General features: G+C 34.5%; 1 protein-coding gene across 6 annotated transcripts in view; it reads left to right on the forward strand.

Annotated features, from left to right (window-relative positions):
- The window catches only part of PDS5B (PDS5 cohesin associated factor B), a 197,083-nt gene that overhangs the window by 59,102 nt on the left and 113,766 nt on the right, over positions 1-24,215 (forward strand). For all 6 annotated transcript variants that reach the window (XM_082602513.1, XM_082602515.1, XM_082602518.1 and 3 more), the window contains exons 2-6: positions 14,903-15,029; positions 18,042-18,245; positions 21,200-21,286; positions 21,395-21,492; positions 22,905-23,031. In XM_082602513.1, coding sequence (XP_082458639.1) covers positions 14,922-15,029; positions 18,042-18,245; positions 21,200-21,286; positions 21,395-21,492; positions 22,905-23,031 — 624 coding nt within the window. In that variant the 5' untranslated portion in view covers positions 14,903-14,921. The remainder of the gene's footprint in view (positions 1-14,902; positions 15,030-18,041; positions 18,246-21,199; positions 21,287-21,394; positions 21,493-22,904; positions 23,032-24,215) is intronic.

Raw genomic sequence — 24,215 nt, forward strand, 5'->3', positions numbered from 1 at the left:
TGGCTGCTGTATGAAGAATGAATTGGAGGTGGCTTCGATTAGGTTGTGGTGAAGTAATGGACAAGTGAAGGTGAATTCCATTTATGTTTTCAGGTAGCATTTACAGAACTTGATAATTACTCTTAAGTGTTGAAAGAGAATTTTCAAGGGTCACTGCCAGTTTTCTGGGGGTAACAAATTGGATACACTAAGACACCATACACAGAGAGAAGATCGAAGAAGTGTTTTTTGGAGGGGGAAGAAATTGGGAGATGATTTGTTGTTTGGTTTTGAGTTTTTTTAAGTTCAAGATGCCTTTAAGAATACCTAAGTGGAAATGTTAAGTTGGCAGTTGTATATGTGGACTGGAGTTCAGAAGAGAGCTCTTGGTGGGGTAAAGTCTTTGGAGTAGCTTTAAGAAAGCTTAGGGCTTAAGCCTTGGAAGAAAAACACATAGACCAAAAAGTGAATCGAGGGGACAGAATTGAGCTCTGATGAATTGCTAATATGTAGAGGTTGGATACAGGAGAAAGAAAGGAGACAGTGGCCAGTAAGGTAGGAGAAAAATCAGGAAAAGGTAAAGTGTAGTAGAAATCAAAGGAAAAGAGTGTTTCAAGAAGGAAGCTGCTGTCAACTGTGTGTCATACTGCTCAGATCAATAAAATTAGGATTAGAAAAGTGTTCGTTTGATTTGGCAACTTGGAGGGCAGTGATGACTTTTAGTTGGTTATTACTGCATAACAAATCACCCCAAAACTTAATGGCTTAAAACAACCATCATTTATTAAGCTCCCAGTTCTACAGGGTGGCAGCTTGAGTTTGGTTTAGCTGGGTAGTTCTACTGATCTGGGTTAGCCTTAGCTGATTCACCTGTGCTTTCTCATATATCTACAGGTAAGTGTCTGTGGTCACCTGATGGTTTGTCTGGGGCTGGGTTCGTTCATGATGATCATGGCTGGGATAACTGGGGACTCTCTCTATACCTCTCATTTTCTAGTGGGATAACTTGTGTGCTTGTGCACTTGGTAGGAGCAGAGTTCCAAGAACAGTAAGTCAATAAACTCCAAAGCACAAGCACTTTTTAAGCTTGCCAGTGTCCCAGTGACCAAAGCAAGTCATAAGACCATCTCAGATTCAAGGGCTGGAAAAACACTCTTCTTGATGGGAGGAGCCACAAAATCACATTGCAAGGGTGTAGATACAGGGAAGAGAAAAATCTTGCGTCGTTTTTGAAGTCGGTCACACTGATTATGGCAAAAGCATTATTGCTGGTGATGGAGGATCCTGGAAACAAGATTGGATTAGTATGAAAAGCTAATGGGAACTGAAGAAGTGCAGATTACTTTTTGAGAAGCTTGGCTATGAAGGTAATTTGAGAGAGAAGACGGTAGCTGGAAGGTATTTGTAGTCTAAGCAGGCATGTTGTACTTTCTCTCCCTTCCTGCCTGAATGCCTTCCATCCACTCAAGAACAGAGTACTTATACTGAATACTGAGGGAAGGAGGATGCTGATGCTGAGGAAAGAGGAGATAACTAATGAAGTGAAAGTCTTTGAGAGACCTGTAGAGGATGGGATTCTGTGCACTTGTGAAGGGATTAGTTTTTGATGTGAGGAGGCTTACGAACTCTTTGGTAACATAAAGGAAGGAGGGAATAGGTGCAAATGTAGTAGATAGGCAAGTAGATCTAGTAATGGGAGACTGGGGAAGTTTCTGTTTGACAGAGCTTCTGTCTTCTCAATGAAGTAGAGGCAGTCTGCTGATAGTGGGGGGTTGTACAAGAATGTGTGCTTGGGGTTTGATGTGCATAGAGAAAGTACAAAATTTTATCCTGTCAATGAATGGGACATTGAGTTGACTACTAACTCCAAAATACCAATCTTTCAGTAAATGAGAGATATTATCATTATTTATATAAAAATACTACTTTAAAGGGATTTGACACAACACTTTGTGTTATTAGTTAGAAACTGGTGCTAGTTGAGGAGTTCTAGGGCCTGAGGCTCTTTTTCTGTCTGAACCAGTTAGTTTAATACTACTCCTGTCTGTAATATTGATGGTCCTTAAAAAGAATGTAGGCAAGAGAGTAACCATATGTTTAACCTTTTATAAATAAACATTACTAAAAATATGAACAAAATGGGCCTGCTTTCTAAAAGGACTTCCTAAAGCATTAAAAATTACTTTGTATTACCAGAACATATAGTAATAACTATTAAATATACCTAATTTGAATTAATAAAGATAATTCAAGCTGAGTGGTGAGTTTCCATTTATATGGAAAAAAGCTTTTTGTTATAATAGTTGGAAAATATGTAAATGTAGTCTTAAGGTTATATATTTAGGGGAGAATAACGTAATTTATTTTGTCTCTTTTTTCTTAGAACACACTCTCATTAGTTTTTTAGTTGTCTGTGGCCAAGAATAAACCCAACTTCTTATACTATGTAATGACTATGTACTGGAAGCGTTGTATTTATGGAGGGCACCATCTGCTGGTTATAAGAGGTACCAGTTCTGGGAAGCCTGCCTTTTGCAATTGTCAGACTCTTCACAAAATTTTGTTTTCCTTCTAATTCCACCTTCCTTCTAATTCCACCTTAAACCTGCAGTAAAGTCCCAGGAGGAAAAACAGCTTTTCATAAACGTGGCCAAGTAGAGATTCTAGTATTGGCTTGATTTGATTTCTGTGTCTCTGAACATGTCACATATTGGATTTTTAAGAAAAATCATCATGAAAATGGCAGATACCTGTCTTTATTCCCAGATCAATTAAAAAATGACTATTGCTATTGCTCTTACCCTTGCTCTTTAATCCAGTGAATGCTTTGTTCTTTTTTTCTATTCATTGAAAGGATCTTAAATATTTTTACCGCAGTCTTTATTAGTTTCATCTTGTGAACATTTATTTACATCTGGTAGTATCAGAGGGAAGAATGATGATTTCATTGTTTTTTTTTTCCTTTCTAGGATTGTTAGTATGCTTTTTAAAATTACTGATGTTTCTTTTAATTAATGATCCCTTTCTTTGAACTTATTCAGTGGTTGTGTAAACTGTTTAGTATTAGAATATTTTGTGTTTTACTTATTCATTCCAGACCCCAAAATATAAATATTTATAACAATGTGCATATAATGATATTTGAAATTAATATATACATATATACTATATACATTTATATGCTATGTATAAATGGATTCTGACACAGATCCGTTTTATATAAATAATTTTTTAAGTTATCATTTTCTCATTTTCAATGTATCAATAATATATATTATTGAAATTCCACAAAGATGAATGTCAAAAAATTTCTTTGACACTATTTAACCTCAGAGGAGCAGCTATATATTAATGTATCTTTTCCCTTTGACTTCAGATAACAATTGAAGATGCTATTTCTTTCCTGTAACCTTCCGTTCTTCTGCATTGCTCCTCTTCTTCTCTCTCTTTCTCCTTTCCTTTTTTCTCTTACCTTATAATTTGGTGTTCATTCCTGTTATTCTCCAGAAAGTTCTTAAAGAGATCAACTTATCAAGTCCAAGGGAATATTTGCTGAGGTTATTTTGTGCCAGTGATGTGTATTTCTAAAGTAACTAGCCCTATGTACCGCCTCTTCATCTTCATTTTTTTTCTAGTTTAAAAAAAACCCAACATTTTTCTATCTTTCTTGACCCTCTTTTCTTTCCTGATTCCCTCCCCCCCCCCATCAATATAGATATTTCTCAAAGTTCAAAGTTCAGTCTTGGTATCTCAGCTCACCCTACACATTTTTTTTTTATTGATCTTGTAATTGACTTTTCTCTAGAACTTCAGTGCTACATCTCCAGTTGCCTTGTATTCCAAACTTAAGTTTTCCAAAGGCTTGATCTCTCTCTGGTTTTCCCTACCTGTGCTATAATGAGGGCATATATTGTATGTGTTTTGCTTACCATTGTATTCCTAGTGCCTAGAGTGCTATATCACACCAAGTAAAATCTCGGTAAATATTTAAGTAATTGACTTTCTAGGAACAAAGGCTTTGAAGCTTGTAATCATCTTCTACTTCTCTCAAATAATCATTCACGGTCTTTGCATCAGTTTTCTTATTTTCCGGTCATTGCCTGCACTCTGTACGTTATTAGTTCTTACCTGGAACTTCATAGCAATTTCCTAACTGGTTTTAGTGTATTTGATTTCTCCTCTGTCTAGTCTGTACTTCCTATTGGAGCCACCATCTCTTAAAATAGTTCTGGTCATTGATTCAGCAAGTATTTCCTGAGCACCTACTTTGTTCTAGGCTCTGTACGGATGCCTAAAATGATATATACTCTCTCTGTCTTAAGGAGCTTACAGTCTAGTAGGAGAAACAGACATAGAAATAAGTTTACTAAATATGATGTGATAAATGCTAATTATGATATGGTCTTAGTTTGCTTAGCTGTAGGGAAAGGAGCCTAGCTCTGCCTGGAGAGGTCAGGGGAAGTTTAAACATAGACTTGAGAATTTAATGTACATGGAGTTTGCTTAGTAGAGAGAGGCCAGTTAGTATATCTTACTCTTTCCTCCTTACTCTGAGGAAACAGCCTGTGTATATTCACAGATGTATTTCAAACCTCTGCTTACAATACTATTGCTTATAAAACTGAAGTACAAACTGAGTAACCTGCTTCTCTGTTGGCTCTGTCTTTTCCTTCTTAGCTCTCTTTACTTCCTTCCACTTTTTCCTTCTGTCATGGTTTTAGACCAGTAACAAATTCTGAACTTCTCTGAGATTTATTCAAATTGTTTTCTCTGTCGTTTTGTTCTGTATATTATTATTTCATCCCCATCTACGTATGGAAGTGGGTTTTCTTTCAATCTTTTTTTTCCAATCTCATTTTTTGTTATTTCTGTTGATAACTTCAGAATTTATTGTGATTTAATTATTTAGGGGGGCTGTCTGTTTCCTTTGTAGATTTTGAGATCTATCTTAACTCATTTTGCTCTCTAGTCACTGCTAAGAAGTCATGCAAGTAATAGGCACTTGATAAAGTTTTGACTATATGGATCAGTGTATTCTACAAAGGCACCATGTCTACATTATTTAGCTGCGGTCTGTGGTCACAGTCGTGTATCTGTTGTTATGGAAGATGAACAGCTTTTGCTTCTGTTGAGGTAAGGCAGAGAGACTTTCTTCTATTCCAGGTTCTGTGGAAAACTGGGAATCCTGTCACGTTTATATTTACCTTCCTGTGGAATGATTTGTTGCATTTGCTGAATATCTTCTTTGGTTGAAGGAACACGGCTGTGGGGTTGATTCTTGCTTTTCCTAATCTGAGGTCATGAAGTTGTTCTACATTATATTCTAAAAGCTTTTACATTTGCTTCAACATTTAGGTCATTAATCGACCTGGAATTCATTTTGTATATGGTGTGAGATAATGGGTACAATGTCATTTTTTTCCCATAGAGATATGAAAGTGGCTCAGAACTTAAAAAATTTTAAACAACTTAATTGAGGAGTAATTTACATACCATAAAATTTACTGAGATGTGCAATCATCACCATAATCGAATTTTAGAACATTTTTATCAGTCCAGTAAGATCTCTCATGCCAATTTATAATTCATCTGTCACTGGATTCTTTTTGTTTGTTTGTTTTTTGTTTTTGGATTCTTTTTAAGCTTTCATCTTGAGCTCTCTGCAGTATCCAGTACTTTTGGCCACTTCCTTTTTTGAAACTTGGTGTGCTCCTTCCTTTCTGACAGGGCTTCCTTCTGGGTCCTCACCCCCCCTCTTTGATCATTCTCAGATTGTTTTGCAAGCTCTTTTTCCTCTTCCCATTTCAAAGATGGGTCTTCTCTCATCTCTTCCTTGGCCTATCACTCTTGTCATTTTATAAAAATGTTCCTGAATGCTGTCATGTGCCCCTGGTTTTATCTGTCAGTGAGGATTTCCAAATCTGTCTCTAGCTCAGACATTTCTCTGGAGATCTAACTGCCCACTGGCCATTTCTTTCTTTCTTTTCTTTTCTTCTTCTTCTTCTTCCTCCTCTCCCCCCTCCTCCTTTCTTCATTTTTCCCCTCCCGTCTTTCTTCAGCTTTATTGAAGTAAAATTGATACACAGAAAAACCTGCACATAGTTAATGTATGCAACTTGGACATACACATAATTTGGACATACAGCCGTAGGCATAATATGTATACGCCTATGGTACTGTTACCACAGTCAAGGTAATAAACACAGCCATCACTTCTAAAAGTTTCCTTGTGTCCTTTTGCCTTTTTTGGGGGGTGGGGAAGGGGTAAGAAGACTTAACATGAGATCTACCCTCTTAACAAATTTTTAAGTGCATAATACCGTCTTGTTAGCTATAGGTACTGTGTTGTACAGCACACCTCTAGATCTGAATCATCTTGCATAACTGTAACTTTATATCTGTTGAATAACAACTTCCCATTTCCCCCTCTTCGCATCCCCTGGCAACCACTATTCTATTTTCTGCTTGTATAAGTTTGCCTATTTTAGATACTTCATGTAAATGGAATCATGCAGTATTTGTCCTGTGTCTGACTTAATTCACTCAGCATGTCTTCCAGGTCCATCCATGTTGTTGCAAATAGTAGGATTTTCTTTGTTTTTAAAGGCTGAATGATATTCTATTGTATGTATACACCACTTTTTCTTTATTCATTCATCTGTTGAACATTTAGGTTGTTTCCATATTTTGGCTATTGTGAATAATGCTGCAGTGAACATGGGTGTGCAGTTATCTCTTAGAGATCCTGATTTCTATTCTTTTGGATATATAACCAGGATTAGGATTGGTGGATCATATAATAGTTCTATTTTTAAGTTTTCAAGGAACCTCCATACTATTTTTCCATGGTGGTTGCATCATTTTACATTCCCACCAACAATGTACAAGGGTTCCCATTTCTCCACATCCTTGCCAAAACTTTTTTAATCTTTTGTTCGTGGTTTTTTTTGGCTATCCTAACAGGTGTGAAGTGATACCTCATTGTGGTTTTGACTTGCATTTCTCAGTGGTGAAAAATGGAAAACTTTTCCTCTTAGATCAGGAACAGGACAAGGATATCCACTCTTGCCACTTCTATTCACTATAGTACTAGCAGCCCTAGCCAGAGCAAGTAGGCAAGAAAAAGAAATACAGTCATCCCTCCGTATCCGTCAGGGATTGGTTCCAGGATCCCCCTTGGATGCCAAAATCCAAGGATGCTTAATTCCCTTGTATAAAATGATGTAGTATTTGCATATAACCAGATTTTCCCATATGTTTTAAATCATCTCTAGATTACTTATAATACCTAATACAGCATAAATTCAACATAAATAGTTGCCTGTATGTGGCAAATTCAAATTTTGCCATTTGGAACTTTCTGGAATGTTTTTGGCAATATTTTAAATCTGCGGTTGGTTGACTGTGAGGATGTGGAACTCGTGTATGAAGGGCTGACTATAAAGGGCATGCATGTTGGAAAGGAGGAAGTAAAATTTAATCTGTTTGCAGGTAATATGATCTTATATGTAGAAAATTCTAAAGACCCTATTACAACTCTTAGAACTAATAAACAAATTCAGTAAAGTTGCAGGATACAAAATGAACAAATCAGTTACATTTCTACGTGCTAACAATGAACTATATGAAAAAGAAATTTACAAAGCAATCCCTTCATAATAGCATCAAAAAGAACAAATTACTTAGAAATTACAAGGAGGTAAAAGACTTACATACTGGAAACTACAGGACATTGGTGAAAGAAATAAAAGAAGACAGATAAATGGAAAGACATCCAGTGTTTATGGATTGGAAGACTTAATATTGTTAAAATATTAAGCACTATTTAGAACTTCTAATTTTGTTTTCTCCTATTCTCACTGATGTGCCATGCCACTGTATTCATATATTACATTTCACGTTGTGTGGGTCTGTTTCTGGGCTAATATTTCCCATTGATCTTTTTCTGCTCCAATAGCACACCCTCTAAATTACTTTAGCTTTCTAAAGGGATTTGATATCTGGTAGAAAAGTCCATTCACTGTGTTTTTCTTAAGTATTCAATATCTTGCTATTCTTGGCCTTTTGAATTTACGTGTCATGTAAATTTACGAGTTTAAAAAATTAAACTTGTCATCTTTCTTTAAATATCAAAACCTGGGCTTGATTGGGACTGTAGTGACTCCATAATCAGTGTGGGAAGATTTGCTGTCTTTATAATATTTGAGACTTCTGTGAACAAGATATCTCTTTATTTATTTAAATTTTCTTTAACTTCTACCAATAAAGCTTTATGATTTTTCTCTGTAAAACACATCTTTTGTTAGATTAATTCCTGTGTAGTTTATGCATTTCAATGTGAATTGTGTTTTTAAAGTTTTTGGTTGCTATTATATAAATATAATTGATTGTTTTGCATTTAAAATCTTTTTATTTTGAAATAATTATGGACGTAAAGTTGCAAAAATACTACCTAGAGTCTCGTGAACCCTTCATCCATCTTCTGCCAGTGGTGACATCTTATGTAACTTGTAGCACAATATCAAATTAGGAAATTAACATTAGCATGGTATTGTTGATTAGATTCCAGACCTTAGTTTTCTCACTTTTTTGCATGCTCGCTCGCTCTTGCTCTTGCTCTTGCTATTTCTCTCGCTATTTCTCTCTCCCTGTATGTGTATGTGTAGTTCTGTGTAGTTTGATCCCGTGTATAGATTCATTTCACCACCACTACAGTCAACATACAGAACTGTAAAGGAATTCCCTTGTGCTACTTGTCATGCTAATCCATGCTCCTTGGCAACCACTAATCTGTCCTCAATGTCCATAGTTTTGTCATTTTTGAGGATGTTAAATAAATGGGAGCATAGCAGTATATAACCTTTTGAGATTGGCTCTTTCAGTAATAAGTTATTGCATTTATCAATAAAACAGTTTTTTTTATTGCCAAGTAGTATTTCATTATGCAGATCTATCAGTTTGTTTAACCATTCACCACCCATTGATGGGCATTTTGATTACTTCTAGTTTTAAGGTGTATGAGCAAAGCTGCTATAAACATTCTTGTACAGATTTGTTTGAATAGAAGCTTTCATTTCTCTGGTATAAATGCCCAAGAGTACATTTTCTGGTTTGTATGGTAAATACATGTTTAGTTTTATGAAAAACTGCCAGAGTGTTTTTAAGTATGGCTGTACTATTTTACATTTCTACCAGCAATGTGTGATAGATCCGTTTTCTTTGCTTCCTTGCCTATGTTTGATATTATCACTATTTTTAATTTTAGCCATTCTAATAGTATATAATGATATTTCATTGTGGTTTTAATTTGCATTTCCCTAATGATTAATGATGTTGAATATCTTTTCATGTGCTTATTTGCTATCTGTATATCCTATTCAGATGTCTGTTCATGTCTTTTGCCCATCCTGTAATTGGGTTGTTTGGTTTTTTATAGTATCCTTTTGAGAGTTCTAGATAGAAGTCCTTTGTCATATATGTATTTTCAATATTTTTTCCCATTCCGTAGTTTATCTTTTCATTCTCAACAGTTTTTCACAGAGTAAAAGATTTTAATTTTTGAAGTCCAATATATCAATTTTTAATTTTATGGATCTTGCTTTTGGTGTAATTTCTAAAAACTCTTTGCCTGGCTTCAGTACTGAAGATTTTCTTCTCTGTTTTTTTTCTAAAAGTTTTTTGTTTGCTTTACAGTTTATATTTAAGTTCATGATCTATTTAAAATTTTTGTAGAAAAGTATGAGGGGACTTCCCTGGTGGCGCAGTGGTTGAGAGTCCACCTGCTGATGCAGGGAACGCGGGTTCGTGCCCCGGTCTGGGAAGATCCCACATGCCACGGAGTGGCTGGGCCTGTGAGCCATGGCCACTGAGCCTCCACATCCGGAGCCTGTGCTCCGGAACGGGAGAGGCCACAACAGTGAGAGGCCCGCGTACTGAAAAAAAAAAAAAAAAAAGTATGAGATATTTAGGTCGTTTTTTTATTTTGGTTTTTTAGTCTTTACATTCAGTTGCTCCAGCATTATATGTGGAAAAGTCTATTATTGCTCCATTCAGTTGTTTTTGCATCTTTGTAAAAAAAAATCAGTTGGACATGCTTGTGTGGATCTCTTTCTGAGTTGTCTGTTCTGTTCCATTGATCTGTGTGTCTGTTCTTCTGCCAAATTCACATTGTCTTGTTTACTCTGGCTATATAGGAAATTTTAAAGTTTGGTGGAATGAGTTCCTACCACTTCATTTTAAAATTAGCTCACCTCTTGTGGTTCCTTTGTCTTTCTAGGTAAACTTTAGAATAAGCTTGTCTCTATGAAAAATCTTGCTGGGATGTTGTTAGAATCCCTAAATCTATAGATCAATCTGGGGAAGAATCTTGAGTCTTTCAGTCCATGAACATAGTATATATCCCCATTGATTTAGATCTTCTGTGGTTTTTTTTCATCAGTGGTTTGTAATTTTCAGCATACCAGTCCTGTATATGTTTTTTTTCTGTATATGTTTTGTTAGGTTTGCACTAAAATGTTTTATTAATGGGGGGGAGTAGTGATTGAAAGTAGTATTGTGCTTTTAACTTTGGTTTCTGTTTCTTGGGAGTATATAGAAATAAAATTGATTTTTTATGTTGATCTTTATATCCTGTAATCTTTTTTTTAAATTTTATTTATTTATTTTTGACTGTGTTGGGTCTTCGTTGCTGTGCATGGGCTTTCTCTAGTTGCAGGGAGCAGGGGCTACTCTTCGTTGCGATGCATGGGCTTCTCATTGCGGTGGCTTCTCTTGTTGCAGAGCACAGGCTCTAGGTGCGCGGGCTTCAGTAGTTGTGGCACATGGGCTCAGTAGTTGTGGCTTGCAGGCTCTAGAGCGCAGGCTCAGTAGTTGTGGTGCACGGGCTTAGTTACTCTGCAACATGTGGGATCTTCCCAGACCAGGGCTTGAACCCGTGTCCCCTGCATTGACAGGTGGATTCTTAACCACTGTGCCGCCAGGGAAGTCCAATATATCCTGTAATCTTGATGAACTAGTTTTTGTTTTTTTAAGATTCCCCTGGAATCGTCTGTATAGACAGTCACGTCATTTGGAAGTAAGGATGATTTTAGTTCTCCCTTTACAATCTGTATGCCTTTATTTTCTTTTCATTGCCATGTTGTGCTGGCTAGGGCTTCCAGTATTATGTTGAATAAGAGTGGTGACAGCAGACATCCTTGTCTTGTTTCTGATTTTGAGAGGAATTATTCAGTCTTTTGCCGTGAAGTATTTTGTTAGCTATAGGTCATTGACGTTTGCATATTGATTTTTCTACTCTACAACCTTGTTAAACTCAATTTTATTAATTCTGATGTTTTATCTATAAAGCTTCGGAGTTTCTGAGTACATAATCATGTAATCTGCAAATAATGACTGTTTTGTTCCTTACTTTGTATCTTTATACTTGATACCTTTTTCTTCCTGTGTTGACTAGCATCTCTATTACAGTGTGAAATAGAAGTCATGATAGCAGATATGTTTTTACGGGTCCTGAAAACAAGTAAAACACTTTCAAAAGGTCATCAATAAATGTGATTTATGCTGTAGGGTGTTTATAGCACCCTACATTTCTCAGATAAAGGAAACTTTCATATAAATTTTAGTTTGTTGAGCTTTTTCTTCTATTTTGTTCTATAGTCAAGAATTGATGTTGAATTTTTATCATTGTCTCTTCATTTTTGACATTATCACATGGTTTTTCTTTTTTAATCTGTTAATATGGTGAATTCAACGTTGCATTCCTTGGATTAAACCCAGTCTTTTATATGTAGCTACATTTGGTTTCTCCATATTTTATTTAAAAATACTGTATCTGTAAACACAGAAAAGATTGGTCTGTGATTTGTTTTCCTTTCTCTTATGTTTTTCATTGGGTTTTAGTATCATGGTTATGCTAGTTAGTTACATAAAATTAGTTGGGAAGGATTCCCTTGTTTTCTAGTCCTTGGAAATACTTATATGACATTGGAATTATTTCTTCCTCAGTTATTTGGTAGAACTCATTAGTAAAGTCATGTAGCCTTGGGTATTTGTCCTTGTGGAAAGATTTATTGATTATTGATTTTCTTTCTTAGTGGCATTTTTTCTTCTTGAGTAAATTTTGGTAAGGTATAGATTTTCTCCAGTTTGTCTAAATTTTTAAATGTTTTTATGTCAAAAATTGTAAGATGGGCCTGTGATTTTTTACTTTGTTGATCTTATGCTTATTTTTTTTTCTTTACCCCTGATTCATTGATTCTTAGAAAGCACTTTAAATTTTTAAATGTTTGGAGATTTTCTTTTTTGTTGTTGAAGTATAGCATAATTCAGAAAAGTGTAAAAGTTATAAATGGCTAGCTCTGTAACTTTATACAAAGTGAAAACAATAGTGTGACCCACATCCAGATACATAAGTAGAACATTACTTGTACCCAAGAAATATTCTCTTACTCCTCTTTCAGTTACATCTCCCACCAAAGGAATTCACTATTCTGACTTTTAACATCATCGGCTAGGTTTCCTTATTTTTGAATTCTTCTGGAAATGTAGTCATATTTTATGTATAGTGTTTTATATCTGGCTTCTTTCACCTAACTTTCTTTGTAATGTTAATCCATATTGTGTGAAGCAGTAGCTTATTCACTCTCATAACTGTTGTATTTCATTGTATGACTATACTACAATATATCTTCATTCCACTGTTGATAGGTATTTTTGTTTTCTGTTTTGACTAGTATGAATGGTATTGCTATGAACATTTTTATGTCTTGTAGTGGACACAGGTATGTGTTTCTGTTGAGTAAATACCAAGGAGTGTATCTTGGGGCCTACTTATTTATGCTTGTTAATTTATGTTTAGCTTAAGTGCTTTATTTTGTTTAGTGTTTGCATCCTTTTTTTCCATCCTTTTACTTTCAGTATCTCATATCATTATTTTTAAATTTTTTTGTAAGCTCTCTATATTGAAGTTGAAAAATCTTGATCTTTTAATGTGATCATGTATACCATATATACCATATTATAATATACTGATATATGTTAAATATTGTTCTAAGTACGATATATAGTAACTTATTATACATTTCAAGTTTTGTCTGGCTCTTTGTCCTTATTTCACTGTATTCCTAAAACTTATATTCCTTGGATGTAAACTTCAGCTTTGCAATTATATTCTTTAACCACATTGCGGGTGACATTTTGCTGTCTTCTGGCTTATATTGTTGCTAGTGAGAAGTCACTATTAGTTTAAATACTGTTCCTTTGAAGGTAATATGTCTGCTATAAGGTTTTGTTTGTTTTTTGGGAATTATTATTTTGAACTTAATTCTGTTTGGCTTCTTGAATTTGTGAATTGGTATTTATGATATTCACCTCTTAGAGGCCTCTTCCTTATTCCTCTTCTTCTGGTACTCCCATGAATCATAAGTTAAACTATTTTACTTTTTCTTTTGTGTATTGCATTTTTATGTTTCTCAGCTCTGTATTTTTGGATAATTTCTTTGGACATCTTTTGTAGTTCATTAAGTCTCATAGCTTTTCTTAATCTGCTAATAAACTCATCCATTAAGTTTTTACTTTCAATTTTTGTATTTTTTCATTTTTAGTAGGTCTTTTTTGTTCATATCTTTTAATTTACTGTATAATTTTTTTATTCCTTGTAGATTTTTAAACTTATCTTTTATTTCTTTAAAATTATAAATGCATTTGACCCTTGAACAAATGGAGGTTAGGAGTGCTGACCCCCGCCCTGCAACCACAGTTCAAAATCCATGTATAACTTTATACTTGACCATTTGTATTCACTGTTACAAACATCCACGATTCAACCAACCATAGACTGTAGTATTGTAGTATTTATTGAAAAAGCTCTGTGTATAAGTGGACCCATGCAGTTCAAACCGATGTTGTTCAAGGGCTACTATACAGTTGTATAGTAGTTTTATAATCCATTTGATGATTGTAATATTTGAAGTTTTGGGGGGTCTGGTATTTCTGCTAGTTCTTGCTCATTGTGCCTTGCTTGCTTAGATGCTTCGTTATTTTTGACTTGATAATGCTTATTGTCCTAGAAACATCATATGGGGATTATTTGAAGTGTAGCATGAAGGTGCCCTCCTTTAGGAGGGCTTGAATGTACTTATATTAGGTGCTTGGGGGTGCTACCAGTTGGGGGTCACTGAGTTCTTGTGTTGAGGTTCTCTGGACTACGTAGGCAGTGTGAACCTCAGCAAATGTGTAGGCTTATGGCCAAAACTAATTAGCTGTTCCTCCCTTGTATCTGCTATTACTTTGCTCTGCTTAATACCAAGGCAGCCTTCTCTGCTTTCCCTTGTGGGTGGTAATGGCAGCATGGGCACATGTTGACTTGGTTTAATTCTCTTCTTTGCAGGTATTATCTTTTTTGGGTTGGGGTAGTATTCTACATTAATGTCAGGAGGGTCTCTGATGTTCTTCCTTGACAGAGCTCTGTCCTTCTTTTTCCGTAAGATCACCAAAACTGAACTCTAGATTTGTCAGGGTTGACAGATGCCTTCAGGGTGTAAGTGGATATAAAGTTCCATTTAGTTCTCTGGGTTCCTGAATTCCCTTAGATTTTGGCCCAAGTAATTTGTGGTGCTATTAAAATGCTGTGTGTATTTTATATATATGTAAATAAGTAAATAAATAAATAAAGTCACTTACAGTTTTTTTGTTGGAAGGTCAGTGCAAATAACCTAGCTTGCCGCTAATGGAAATGAAAGTAAAAATAAAATTTTAAAAATTGGGGAAATATTCAGTAAAATGATTTTCATTAATTAGATAAGTGAATTATTATAAATTAGGAAGTAGTTATAATTTTTTGTAGGGAGAGGTTCCTTTTAATGTTTATTATGAATGTTGCTGATACTTATTTTTTGGTTTGCATCTAATAGTTTTCTCGTTTTAGGGGTAAAGATATTTCCATCATGGCTCATTCAAAGACAAGGACCAATGATGGAAAAATTACCTATCCTCCTGGTGTCAAGGAAATCTCAGATAAAATATCTAAAGAGGAAATGGTGAGACGGTTAAAGGTGAGTAAAATTGGGTTATGTCCTTTGGACATCCGTTTAGGATAAGCAGAGTTGGGGGAGGACACTTGTGGAAATCACATAGAGCTGTATCTTGTTAGGGCAACTTCAAGCAAATCAAAGCAGAAAATGTCTCATGGCCAAAACTAATTAGCTCTAATTAGGAGCTAAGAGAGTGGAGTAGATAAAGAACTTTAGGGATTCCTTAGCTATTGTTAATGGGAGCGCAATTAGAAAGGTGAAGCTTAGATTTTCTAGGGTGTCTATACTTGGGTATAAAGAACAAATCCACAATACGCTTATACTCATTATTATCTGTAGAAAGTTGTCTCCTTCTCCTATATCTCATTTATTTTATAAAAGCAGCCGTTTTAATTTGAGAAAAGAACTTTTAATTCTACTGAATAGTAAGGCTGTATTTTACTTTCTTGTATTTTGAAAGTAGGTTAAAGAGCTTTACTTTTAGCTCTCTGCTTCTGATGTGCAGCAGTGAGTCAAGACTGATGGTGAACTTCCATTCGTGAGGCAGTCACTGTATGGTTAGACTCTCTTCATATTTGTTTGAATAATATTTCATCTTTGGCTTCAAGGTAGTGATAGTCTCCGTGATTAAAATGGTTAAAAGAGCAGAGTGGCCAAGAAGATTGTTAAGCTGATTAGTTCAGATGGTCTTTATTTTTGAGCATTTTTTTCAGTTCAATGTTGTATCTACCTAGACATGTTGCTTGTTATATTAGTATCAATATTTACCTGTATTTCAAGTGTAAAAGATTTGCCTTAATTAATCATTGAAGGCCCAGGAGCCTTGAAGTACTACTTTATTGTTGCATGGTTTATTTATTAGAGTAAAAAGACCCTAATACTATTATAAGTTTCACATAAAGTCTTAGTATTATATCCTGTGCATAAAGTATTAGAATGTCAGATATAAGGTGTTTATTATTCAAAGCAAAAGACATCTTTGAGCAGATTAAATTTACCAATATGTGGATATTTTATCTAGTTGGGAATTGTGTATATTTTATTAAAAACGGTTAAGCTACAGGGCTTCCCTGGTGATGCAGTGGTTGAGAGTCCGCCTGCCGATGCAGGGGACACGGGTTTGTGCCCTGGTCCGGAAAGGTCCCACATGCTGTGGAGCGGCTGGACCCGTGAGCCATGGCCGCTGAGCCTGCACGTCCAGAGCCTGTGCTCCGCAATGGGAGAGGCCACAGCAGTGAGAGGCCCGCGTACCGCAAAAAAAAAAAAAAAAAAAAAAAAAGGTTAAGCTACAAACTTTAGATATGACATTTTTCATTTCTGTGTATTTAGATTTTCTTGACCTATTAAGTTTTTAGAGAAATAATACATTTATTTCCTCAGATTTGTTTATATTTCAGCAATGATATCCTTATTGTTTGCTAAGAAATTAACATTAAACACAGACAGAGACTATACTTACAGGCTTTTAGCATTTAGTGTCTTTTATGGATGTTATTTTCTCAGACATCTTTTTTAATTTAGAGGACTCATATATGAGTTATTCGTGAGTTTTATAACACCATTTGCGTTGGTCACAGTATTGAGGAATTCCCATTATCTAGCCCTTGAATAAACTTTATTGATAGTTTTGGTGGAATGATTTCCACAGTGCTCACATTTAGTGCTTGTAGTAAGCTTTCATTATTTTGTAGACATTTCTGCTCAGCAATAATCTGGTTACTTTTCTTCTTTTTTTTTTCCTGATTTACACTTCCCACTGTTTTTAGCAACCGTCTTGGAGAAATATAGGAAGGATTTAATGTGGGATGATGGTAATTTTTGATATGTACAAGTACAGGTATAAGTTTTATAAGTTATAAAAACTTGTTAATATGTAAAGTGTCATTGTTTATGTAATTTCTAGAATGTCTTATAACATTTTATTCAAAATATATTGAATCTCTCACTCTTGTGAAGCGATTCCAGGGAAAGAAAGAGTTCCTTGCATATAGCTCTTTTTTTGTCTTTTTTCATAATACATCAAAGCCATCAAAGCATATATCTTAAAAGTAATAAAATTAAAAAGTTAGGAGAGTAGCCCTGGACATTGTACCCTTAAACTAATTGTAGTGTCAGACTGGAAAGATTAGTCTACTGATGGTTCTGGCCTCTGGTGTAGTAGAACTGAGGGTCTTCTCTGTGAGGAACACTGTTACCCACAGCTGCTCTGAGAATTCAGTAATACATTGGACAATTCATTACTCAGAAGTCTAACTCTACAGCAGAGTGGAAATCCATGCAGTTATGTCTCAAAGACCAAGTCCAGCCCTGCTTGTTGATTAGTATTTGTAGCGCCACCTAGTGGATGCCAGGTGGTCACCTTTGTATTAGAGTTGTGTTTAAATTGTCCCTGACGAGTTCAGCAATTTTGTCAAGTCTTGTGTGAAGTAGGAATAGTACAGACTGAGGCTTCCTTGTGACTGCTGATACTAATATTAGAGAAAGCTCTTTACAGAATTCAAACTATATGATTTTTCACCATTATTGTTTCCATCCCACTTCTTTTATGTAAATGTTTGCTTTCTTCTGCTCACTCCATACATGCCATTGAGTCCTACTAATGAATTGTCCATGTCATATTCTCTTTAACTATGGTACAAGAAATATTTAATTGGATGTTACAGTAGTTGGTAGCTTTTTACTGTTCAGGGATTCATCTTTGTCATCCCTTCTTGAATCTGTTTATATATTCTTTTTTAGCTCAGTGTTGTAAAAGTGAGACTAGAAGTACTATGTTAAGCTACTTTTAAACGTTTAAAATCTGGTTAGCAGGTGTGATGGGTAAATGAAAAGTATTTTATTTAGTCTTTTAAAGAAAAGTTGTATTTACCCTATAGTTCAGAAAGGTCTTGTTCTCTCAGATAGATACTTTTAGGGGAAACTTGAAAGTGTATTTATTGGAAGTTAACCTTTGTAATTAATATGGTTTTTATTTCAAATGAATATATTTTTACATGGAGGATTTCATTATTTGATTATTTTGTTTTTATATAGATGGTTGTGAAAACTTTCATGGATATGGACCAGGACTCTGAAGAAGAAAAGGAGCTCTATTTAAACCTAGCTTTACATCTTGCTTCAGATTTTTTCCTCAAGCATCCTGATAAAGATGTTCGATTACTGGTAGCCTGCTGCCTTGCTGATATTTTTAGGATTTATGCTCCTGAAGCTCCTTACACATCCCCTGATAAATTAAAGGCAAGTACTGATTAAAAGAACTGCCAAGATTGACTGATACTTTATCTTTCTGACTAAAATGGGAATTAAAGTATTTAGATTATTTCTTTAGATTCCTTGACATTAGCTGCAGCAGTCTTTTGTTAAACTATTGTACTTCTGTTTTCTGTAGAATTTCCTCCCCCCCATTGGTATTTAATTTTGTAAAACAATTTCTGATCTTCAGAATAAGAAGTTGATTAGTAAAGTGTTTTCTATACTTTTTTTTTTTTTTTTTGGCCACGCCACACAGCTTATGGGATCTGAGTTCCCTGACCAGGGACTGAACCTCAGCCACAGTTCTTAACCACTGGCCTGCTAGGGAATTCCCTATACTTTTTATATTATGTTATCATTAGTGGTATTTCACTATCAGTTGGGGACACTTGCTTTTCCTTTTTAAAAATTCATATTGAAGACCATGTTCATTATTTAAAACACAGTATCTAGTGTAAGTCTGAATTTATAATATATGAATCCTAATTCACTTAATGTAAGGTGTGATGTGAATTGTTTTGAAGAAAATACAATTAACAAAATTTTAATGAAAGGTAGAAAGCACACTTAGTACTTGGTTATTGTAGTTGTAAGTAAAGGCATGTGAATGAAATAATTTTTAAAAGATGAGAAAAGAAGAATAGCATGATTAATCCAGTGGGTATAAAGCATGAAAATAAGTAGAGCTGTGCAAAAATTTATTGAATGAGGCAAGTTAAAAGAAAATTAGAAAAGCAAAGAATAATAAAAGATAATTGTGGAAACTGTTGGTTGGGAAATGAGTCCTTAGGAAGATTACCCAGTATGGAACAAAAGGCAATTTAGGTTTATTTCATTTAACAAATATTGATGTTAGTTATATGTCAGGAACTGGGTTTACCTTGGTGAAAAACAACCCAGACTTGGTTCTTGAACTTAGGGAGTTGCTTCTTAAAAACTGGAGTGAGGAACCTGCTCATTTGATCAAGTCAGCCAAGATTCCAGTAAGGAATGCCCAAAACTGCTGTGGACGTGCTTGTTTCATATATCTTAGGATGGGGGAGGTAGGGGATAATATTTGTTATTTAAAAGTAAAATTGAATTGTAAGGTTTGAGAATGGTTAGAGAGTTAAAGTAGATAATATGAGCTGGCCTGTGGCGTTGTGTACCCAGGTGTATATCTTGATTTCTAATTGTGAACCTTTAATTTGAGGTACTTAATTGGTTTAAGGAGTAATTGTATTTGGTTGACTGTGGGCTGTGGCTCTTCCTCACTAGGTGTTTTGTTGGCATTCTCATGAAGAGGGAAGTCTAACTTAAGAGTGCTGCTACATGATTTCTTCTACCTCTCTTGTGGATTTCTCAGTTTGCGTTATCAGTGATCTGTCTCAAGGCTTTGGGGTAATGAAAGTCCTCCCAAAAGAATAGCTACAAATCTTTTCTATTAATAATAGGACAGTTTTTGAGAAGAATATTGAAGAGATATGATTAAATTAGAGTTTTTAGAATCTAACCTAAAATTTTTAAGTATTTTATTTTTTCTGGTCAGTTTTTTTTTTGAATTTTATTTTATTTATTTATTTGTATACCGCAGATTCTCATTAGTTACCATTTTATACATATCAATGTATATATGTCAATCTCAATTTTCCAATTCATCCCACCACCCCTCTTCCCCCCACCCGCTTTCTCCCTCTGGTCAATTTTTTTGGCTCATATTTTAAATGCCACTTTTTCCTTTTATTGGGGTAGTATTAAAAATTATTTGAGGGTGTTTCTGAATACTTATAGAATAGTTTTCACTCTATTTTGGTTAGTATCAAGTTTGTATTTTTCTTTGTCTACAGTAGTAATAATAGAAAATTGTGACACTTTGATCCTTACCTTTCTACTGTCAGTTATTGTCATCAGAAAACCCTTTTTATATACCCAGCTTCATGTTTAGGTCAGTGCTTGTTAGAGAGATGATCAATGAATATTGTCTTTCCATCTCCAGGTAGAGTCAGTACAGCAGTTGTTCTCTCTTAGTCAAACCAGAAAGGGTTCCTTCATGTAGGACATATTTTATACAGTACTACTAACAAAGTAACTGTTTCTTTTTTTAAAGTAACCATTTTTGAAGGATGTACTTGTGATAGTATTTTTCTTGAAAAGCTACTCAGTAATCTGCATATTCTGTTTCTTCCCTTTTAAGAAATGCTTGTTTATCATTTTACTTGTAAGGGAAACATTTTTTTCTTTTTTCTTTTTGATTGATTAGCATGCTTCCTTTGTAGAATTAGCTTTAATAATTTTAACCTTTTCCAAATTTTTCAAAAACTATTGTCATAAAAATTTGACTCAAAGTGATATTGAACTTATCTTTACCCAGGTATAAAGGGGTGTGCAGTAAAAAACCAAAAGCAAGAGATGGGGATTGATTGATAAATGGTAGGGAAAAACAAGTAGTTACAATGACAAGGTAGGAAGCTTGACGAGTTAACTTCTGTGGGCCTTTTTAAAATTTCGGAGCTTCTGCAATCTATTGTTTTCTCACTTGGTGATTTTACTTTGGAATTTGAAGTTTCCTAAACCATGTTCCTGCTATATAATTACCATATATAGTGCTGTTCCAGCAAACCTGATCAGTTCAGCTCTCAGTCATTGCAAGCTGTTTGTTTTAATGACAGCATAAATTTTAGTTTACTCCATTTTCAGGTCTGTTTTTTTTAACCTACAGTAAGGTGTTTTTCTTTCTCTACTTTAAGATCATAGTAAATGATTTACCATTTTCCTTTAAAGGGCAGTAAGATATTTGGTGTTTTCATGATGATGCACATTTAAAAAATTCCAGCCAAGTAGAATTTTTTTAAACTGGTTCTTTACAATTTATCATGATAGATACACATGAGTGCTGAATTATCTTTAGGAATTTAGTGGATATTTTCATAATCTAAACAAAACTGTCTTTTTTTTTAAAGGATATATTTATGTTTATAACAAGGCAGTTGAAGGGGCTAGAGGATACAAAGAGCCCACAGTTCAATAGGTATTTTTATTTACTTGAGGTAAGCAATATATTCTATCTTGAGATGACATTTTAAACTGAGTTTTGTGCTTGTATATTTTTACTGATTAAAATTTTACCCTTTTCCTTTTTTATGTCTTATTTTTAGAACATTGCTTGGGTCAAGTCATATAACATATGCTTTGAGTTGGAAGACAGCAATGAAATTTTTACCCAATTATACAGAACATTATTTTCAGTTATAAAGTAAGTTTACTTTACAAAGGATATAATCTTTTTTTAAATGTAAAGAATTTTTAACTTACAGGTTAATTTTTAACTTACAGCGAAAGAGAGGCATGGACATATATACTGTACCAAACGTAAGGTAGATAGATAGTGGGAAGCAGCCGCATAGCACAGGGAGATCAGCTCTGTGCTTTGTGACCGCCTGGAGGGGTGGGATAGGGAGGGTGGGAGGGAGGGAGACGCAAGAGGGAAGGGATGTGGGAACAGATGTATATGTATGACTGATTCACTTTGTTATAAAGCAGAAACTAATAAAAAAAAAACCACTTAAAAAAAAAAAAGAAATGAAGTTGAATTATTTGTAGTGAGGGGAATGGACCTAGAGTCTGTCATACAGAGTGAAGTAAGTCAGAAAGAGAAAAACAAATACTGTATGCTAACACATATATATGGAATCTAAAATAAATAAATATAAATGGTACTGATGAACCTAGCTGCAGGGCAGGATTAAAGAGGTAGACATAGAAAATGGACTTGAGGACAGGTGTGGGAGGACGAAGCTGGGGCGAAATGAGAGTAGCATCGACATATATACACTACCAAATGTAAAATAGATAGCTAGTAGGAAGCAGCCGCATAGCACAGGGAGATCAGCTCGGTGCTTTGTGATGACCTAGAGGGGTGGGATAGGGAGGATGGGAGGGAGGCTCAAGAGGGAGGGTATATGGGGACATGTATATGCATATGGCTGATTCGCTCTGTTGTACAACAGAAACTAACACAGTATTGTGAAGCAATTATACTCCAATAAAGATCTATTTAAAAAAAAAGAATTTTTAACTTACAGGTGAATCTGCATAAACTGTGTTTACTATGATGAATATTGGAAGGCTAAGAGTTATAACTTAAGAACTCATTAACATGATTTTTATAGATGTTTTGACAATGAATACAATTTAATTCTGTACTGTAGAGAATAATATAAGAGTGGCATAAGGTAATCTATAGCCAATATAAAAATATTTTTTGGATTTTGTTATTTTCTTTTATTTAAATCACATACTACTGACTCCTTAATTCATGTGAATAGTTGAGTTCTTTGTGTATTCCTTAAATTTACTAGAATTAACCTCCGCAAAGTAGTTTGATTTTCTGAATTTAAGGCAAAACTAAAGTTACATTTGATTTAATTACTTTTGATTGTGAGACTGGTAAAAATTAGGAAAAAGTAATCCTGGAAATGTAATTTAAAAAATATTTTGGATGATGTTGTAAGATTTGGAAGAGAGGGAAGCTTTAAATGAATATGTAGAATTTGATTTAATTAATGCCCGAGTATCATTTTAAAATACAGTGCAATGTTCTATGTTATGATTAAATCTTATAAATTTCAGATATACTTTAAATGAAATATCAATTTTGAATTTCAGCAATGGCCACAATCAGAAAGTTCATATGCATATGGTGGATCTCATGAGTTCTATTATTTGTGAAGGTGATACAGTATCTCAGGAGCTTTTGGATACAGTTTTGGTAAATCTGGTACCTGCCCATAAGGTAAGTAACAATATATATTGAAATATATCAAAAGCCTGTTAATATTAGGGTCCAGAATTTGCTTACGTTTAAAATGCAATTTATCCTGCTTTATAGTTTTGGAGACTTTTATTGATTAATATTAATGAACATCACTTGTGTTTAATAAAACATGATACACTTATTAGTCACTAATTAAATGAAGAGATAACAGATTTAGTACATGTGATAAAATATCTGTAATAACTCAGTTTTGTATAGGATTATGTTTCAAGGAACACATTAATAGCTACTTTGATGCTATTATATAACTTTATATGTTGGGAGATACACAACCAAATAGGCCTTAGGTAAAAGACAGTGATAGTGTAGATGGAGGGGAGGGGTGAAATTAAAAGGGAAGTCTTGGGCTTCCCTGGTGGCACAGTGGTTGAGAGTCTGCCTGCTGATGCAGGGGACACGGGTTCGTGCCCCGGTCTGGGAAGATCCCACATGCCGCAGAGCCTGCGCGTCCAGAGCCTGTGCTCTGCAGCGGGAGAGGCCACAACAGTGAGAGGCCCGTGTACCGCAAAAAAAAAAAAAAGGGAAGTTTTTACTAACTTGGAGAAAAGGATATAGTGATGACACAAGTATTTCTTGCCTGGGTGATATTAATCAAGTTGTGTGTGTGTGTTGTGTATGTTTTTGTGTGTTTCATTCTTTGAAAATGAGTAACACTTTAGTAAGCAGTTGGAAGTATGGTTCTGTGATTCACCAGTATAAAGGTCTCTGCAAAATTAAGACCTTTCTGGAAAGATATAACTTAAATTTATAGCTACACAGCATTCACAGAAATAATGCTTCATTAAAAATGACCTCATAATGTAAAATTTCCAAACTTTTAAGAAGTCCATCAATACTGAAAATCAGACACTAAGTAAAAATTCAGATAATATATTTATTAGATAAAAATATTAAATACCTTTAAAAGGATTAAAGATAACAATTTTATGTTTTAATTTCTAGAAGCATAAGAGTTAAAAAGTATGATAGCTAGACATATGAAAGGAGAAGAAGGTACGGTTAGGAAAAAAATGTAGAAATGAAAAATGTTCATAGAAATCAAAATATTTTTTGGATTATAAGACATTTAGAGAACTAGGAGATCTGAGGAAATTGTACAGATACAGTGAGATAAAGTTAAGGAAAACATAAACGATAGAATG

This window comes from Mesoplodon mirus (genome assembly GCF_964341445.2).
Source record: "Mesoplodon mirus genome assembly, chromosome: 17".
Lineage (NCBI taxonomy): Eukaryota > Metazoa > Chordata > Mammalia > Artiodactyla > Ziphiidae > Mesoplodon > Mesoplodon mirus.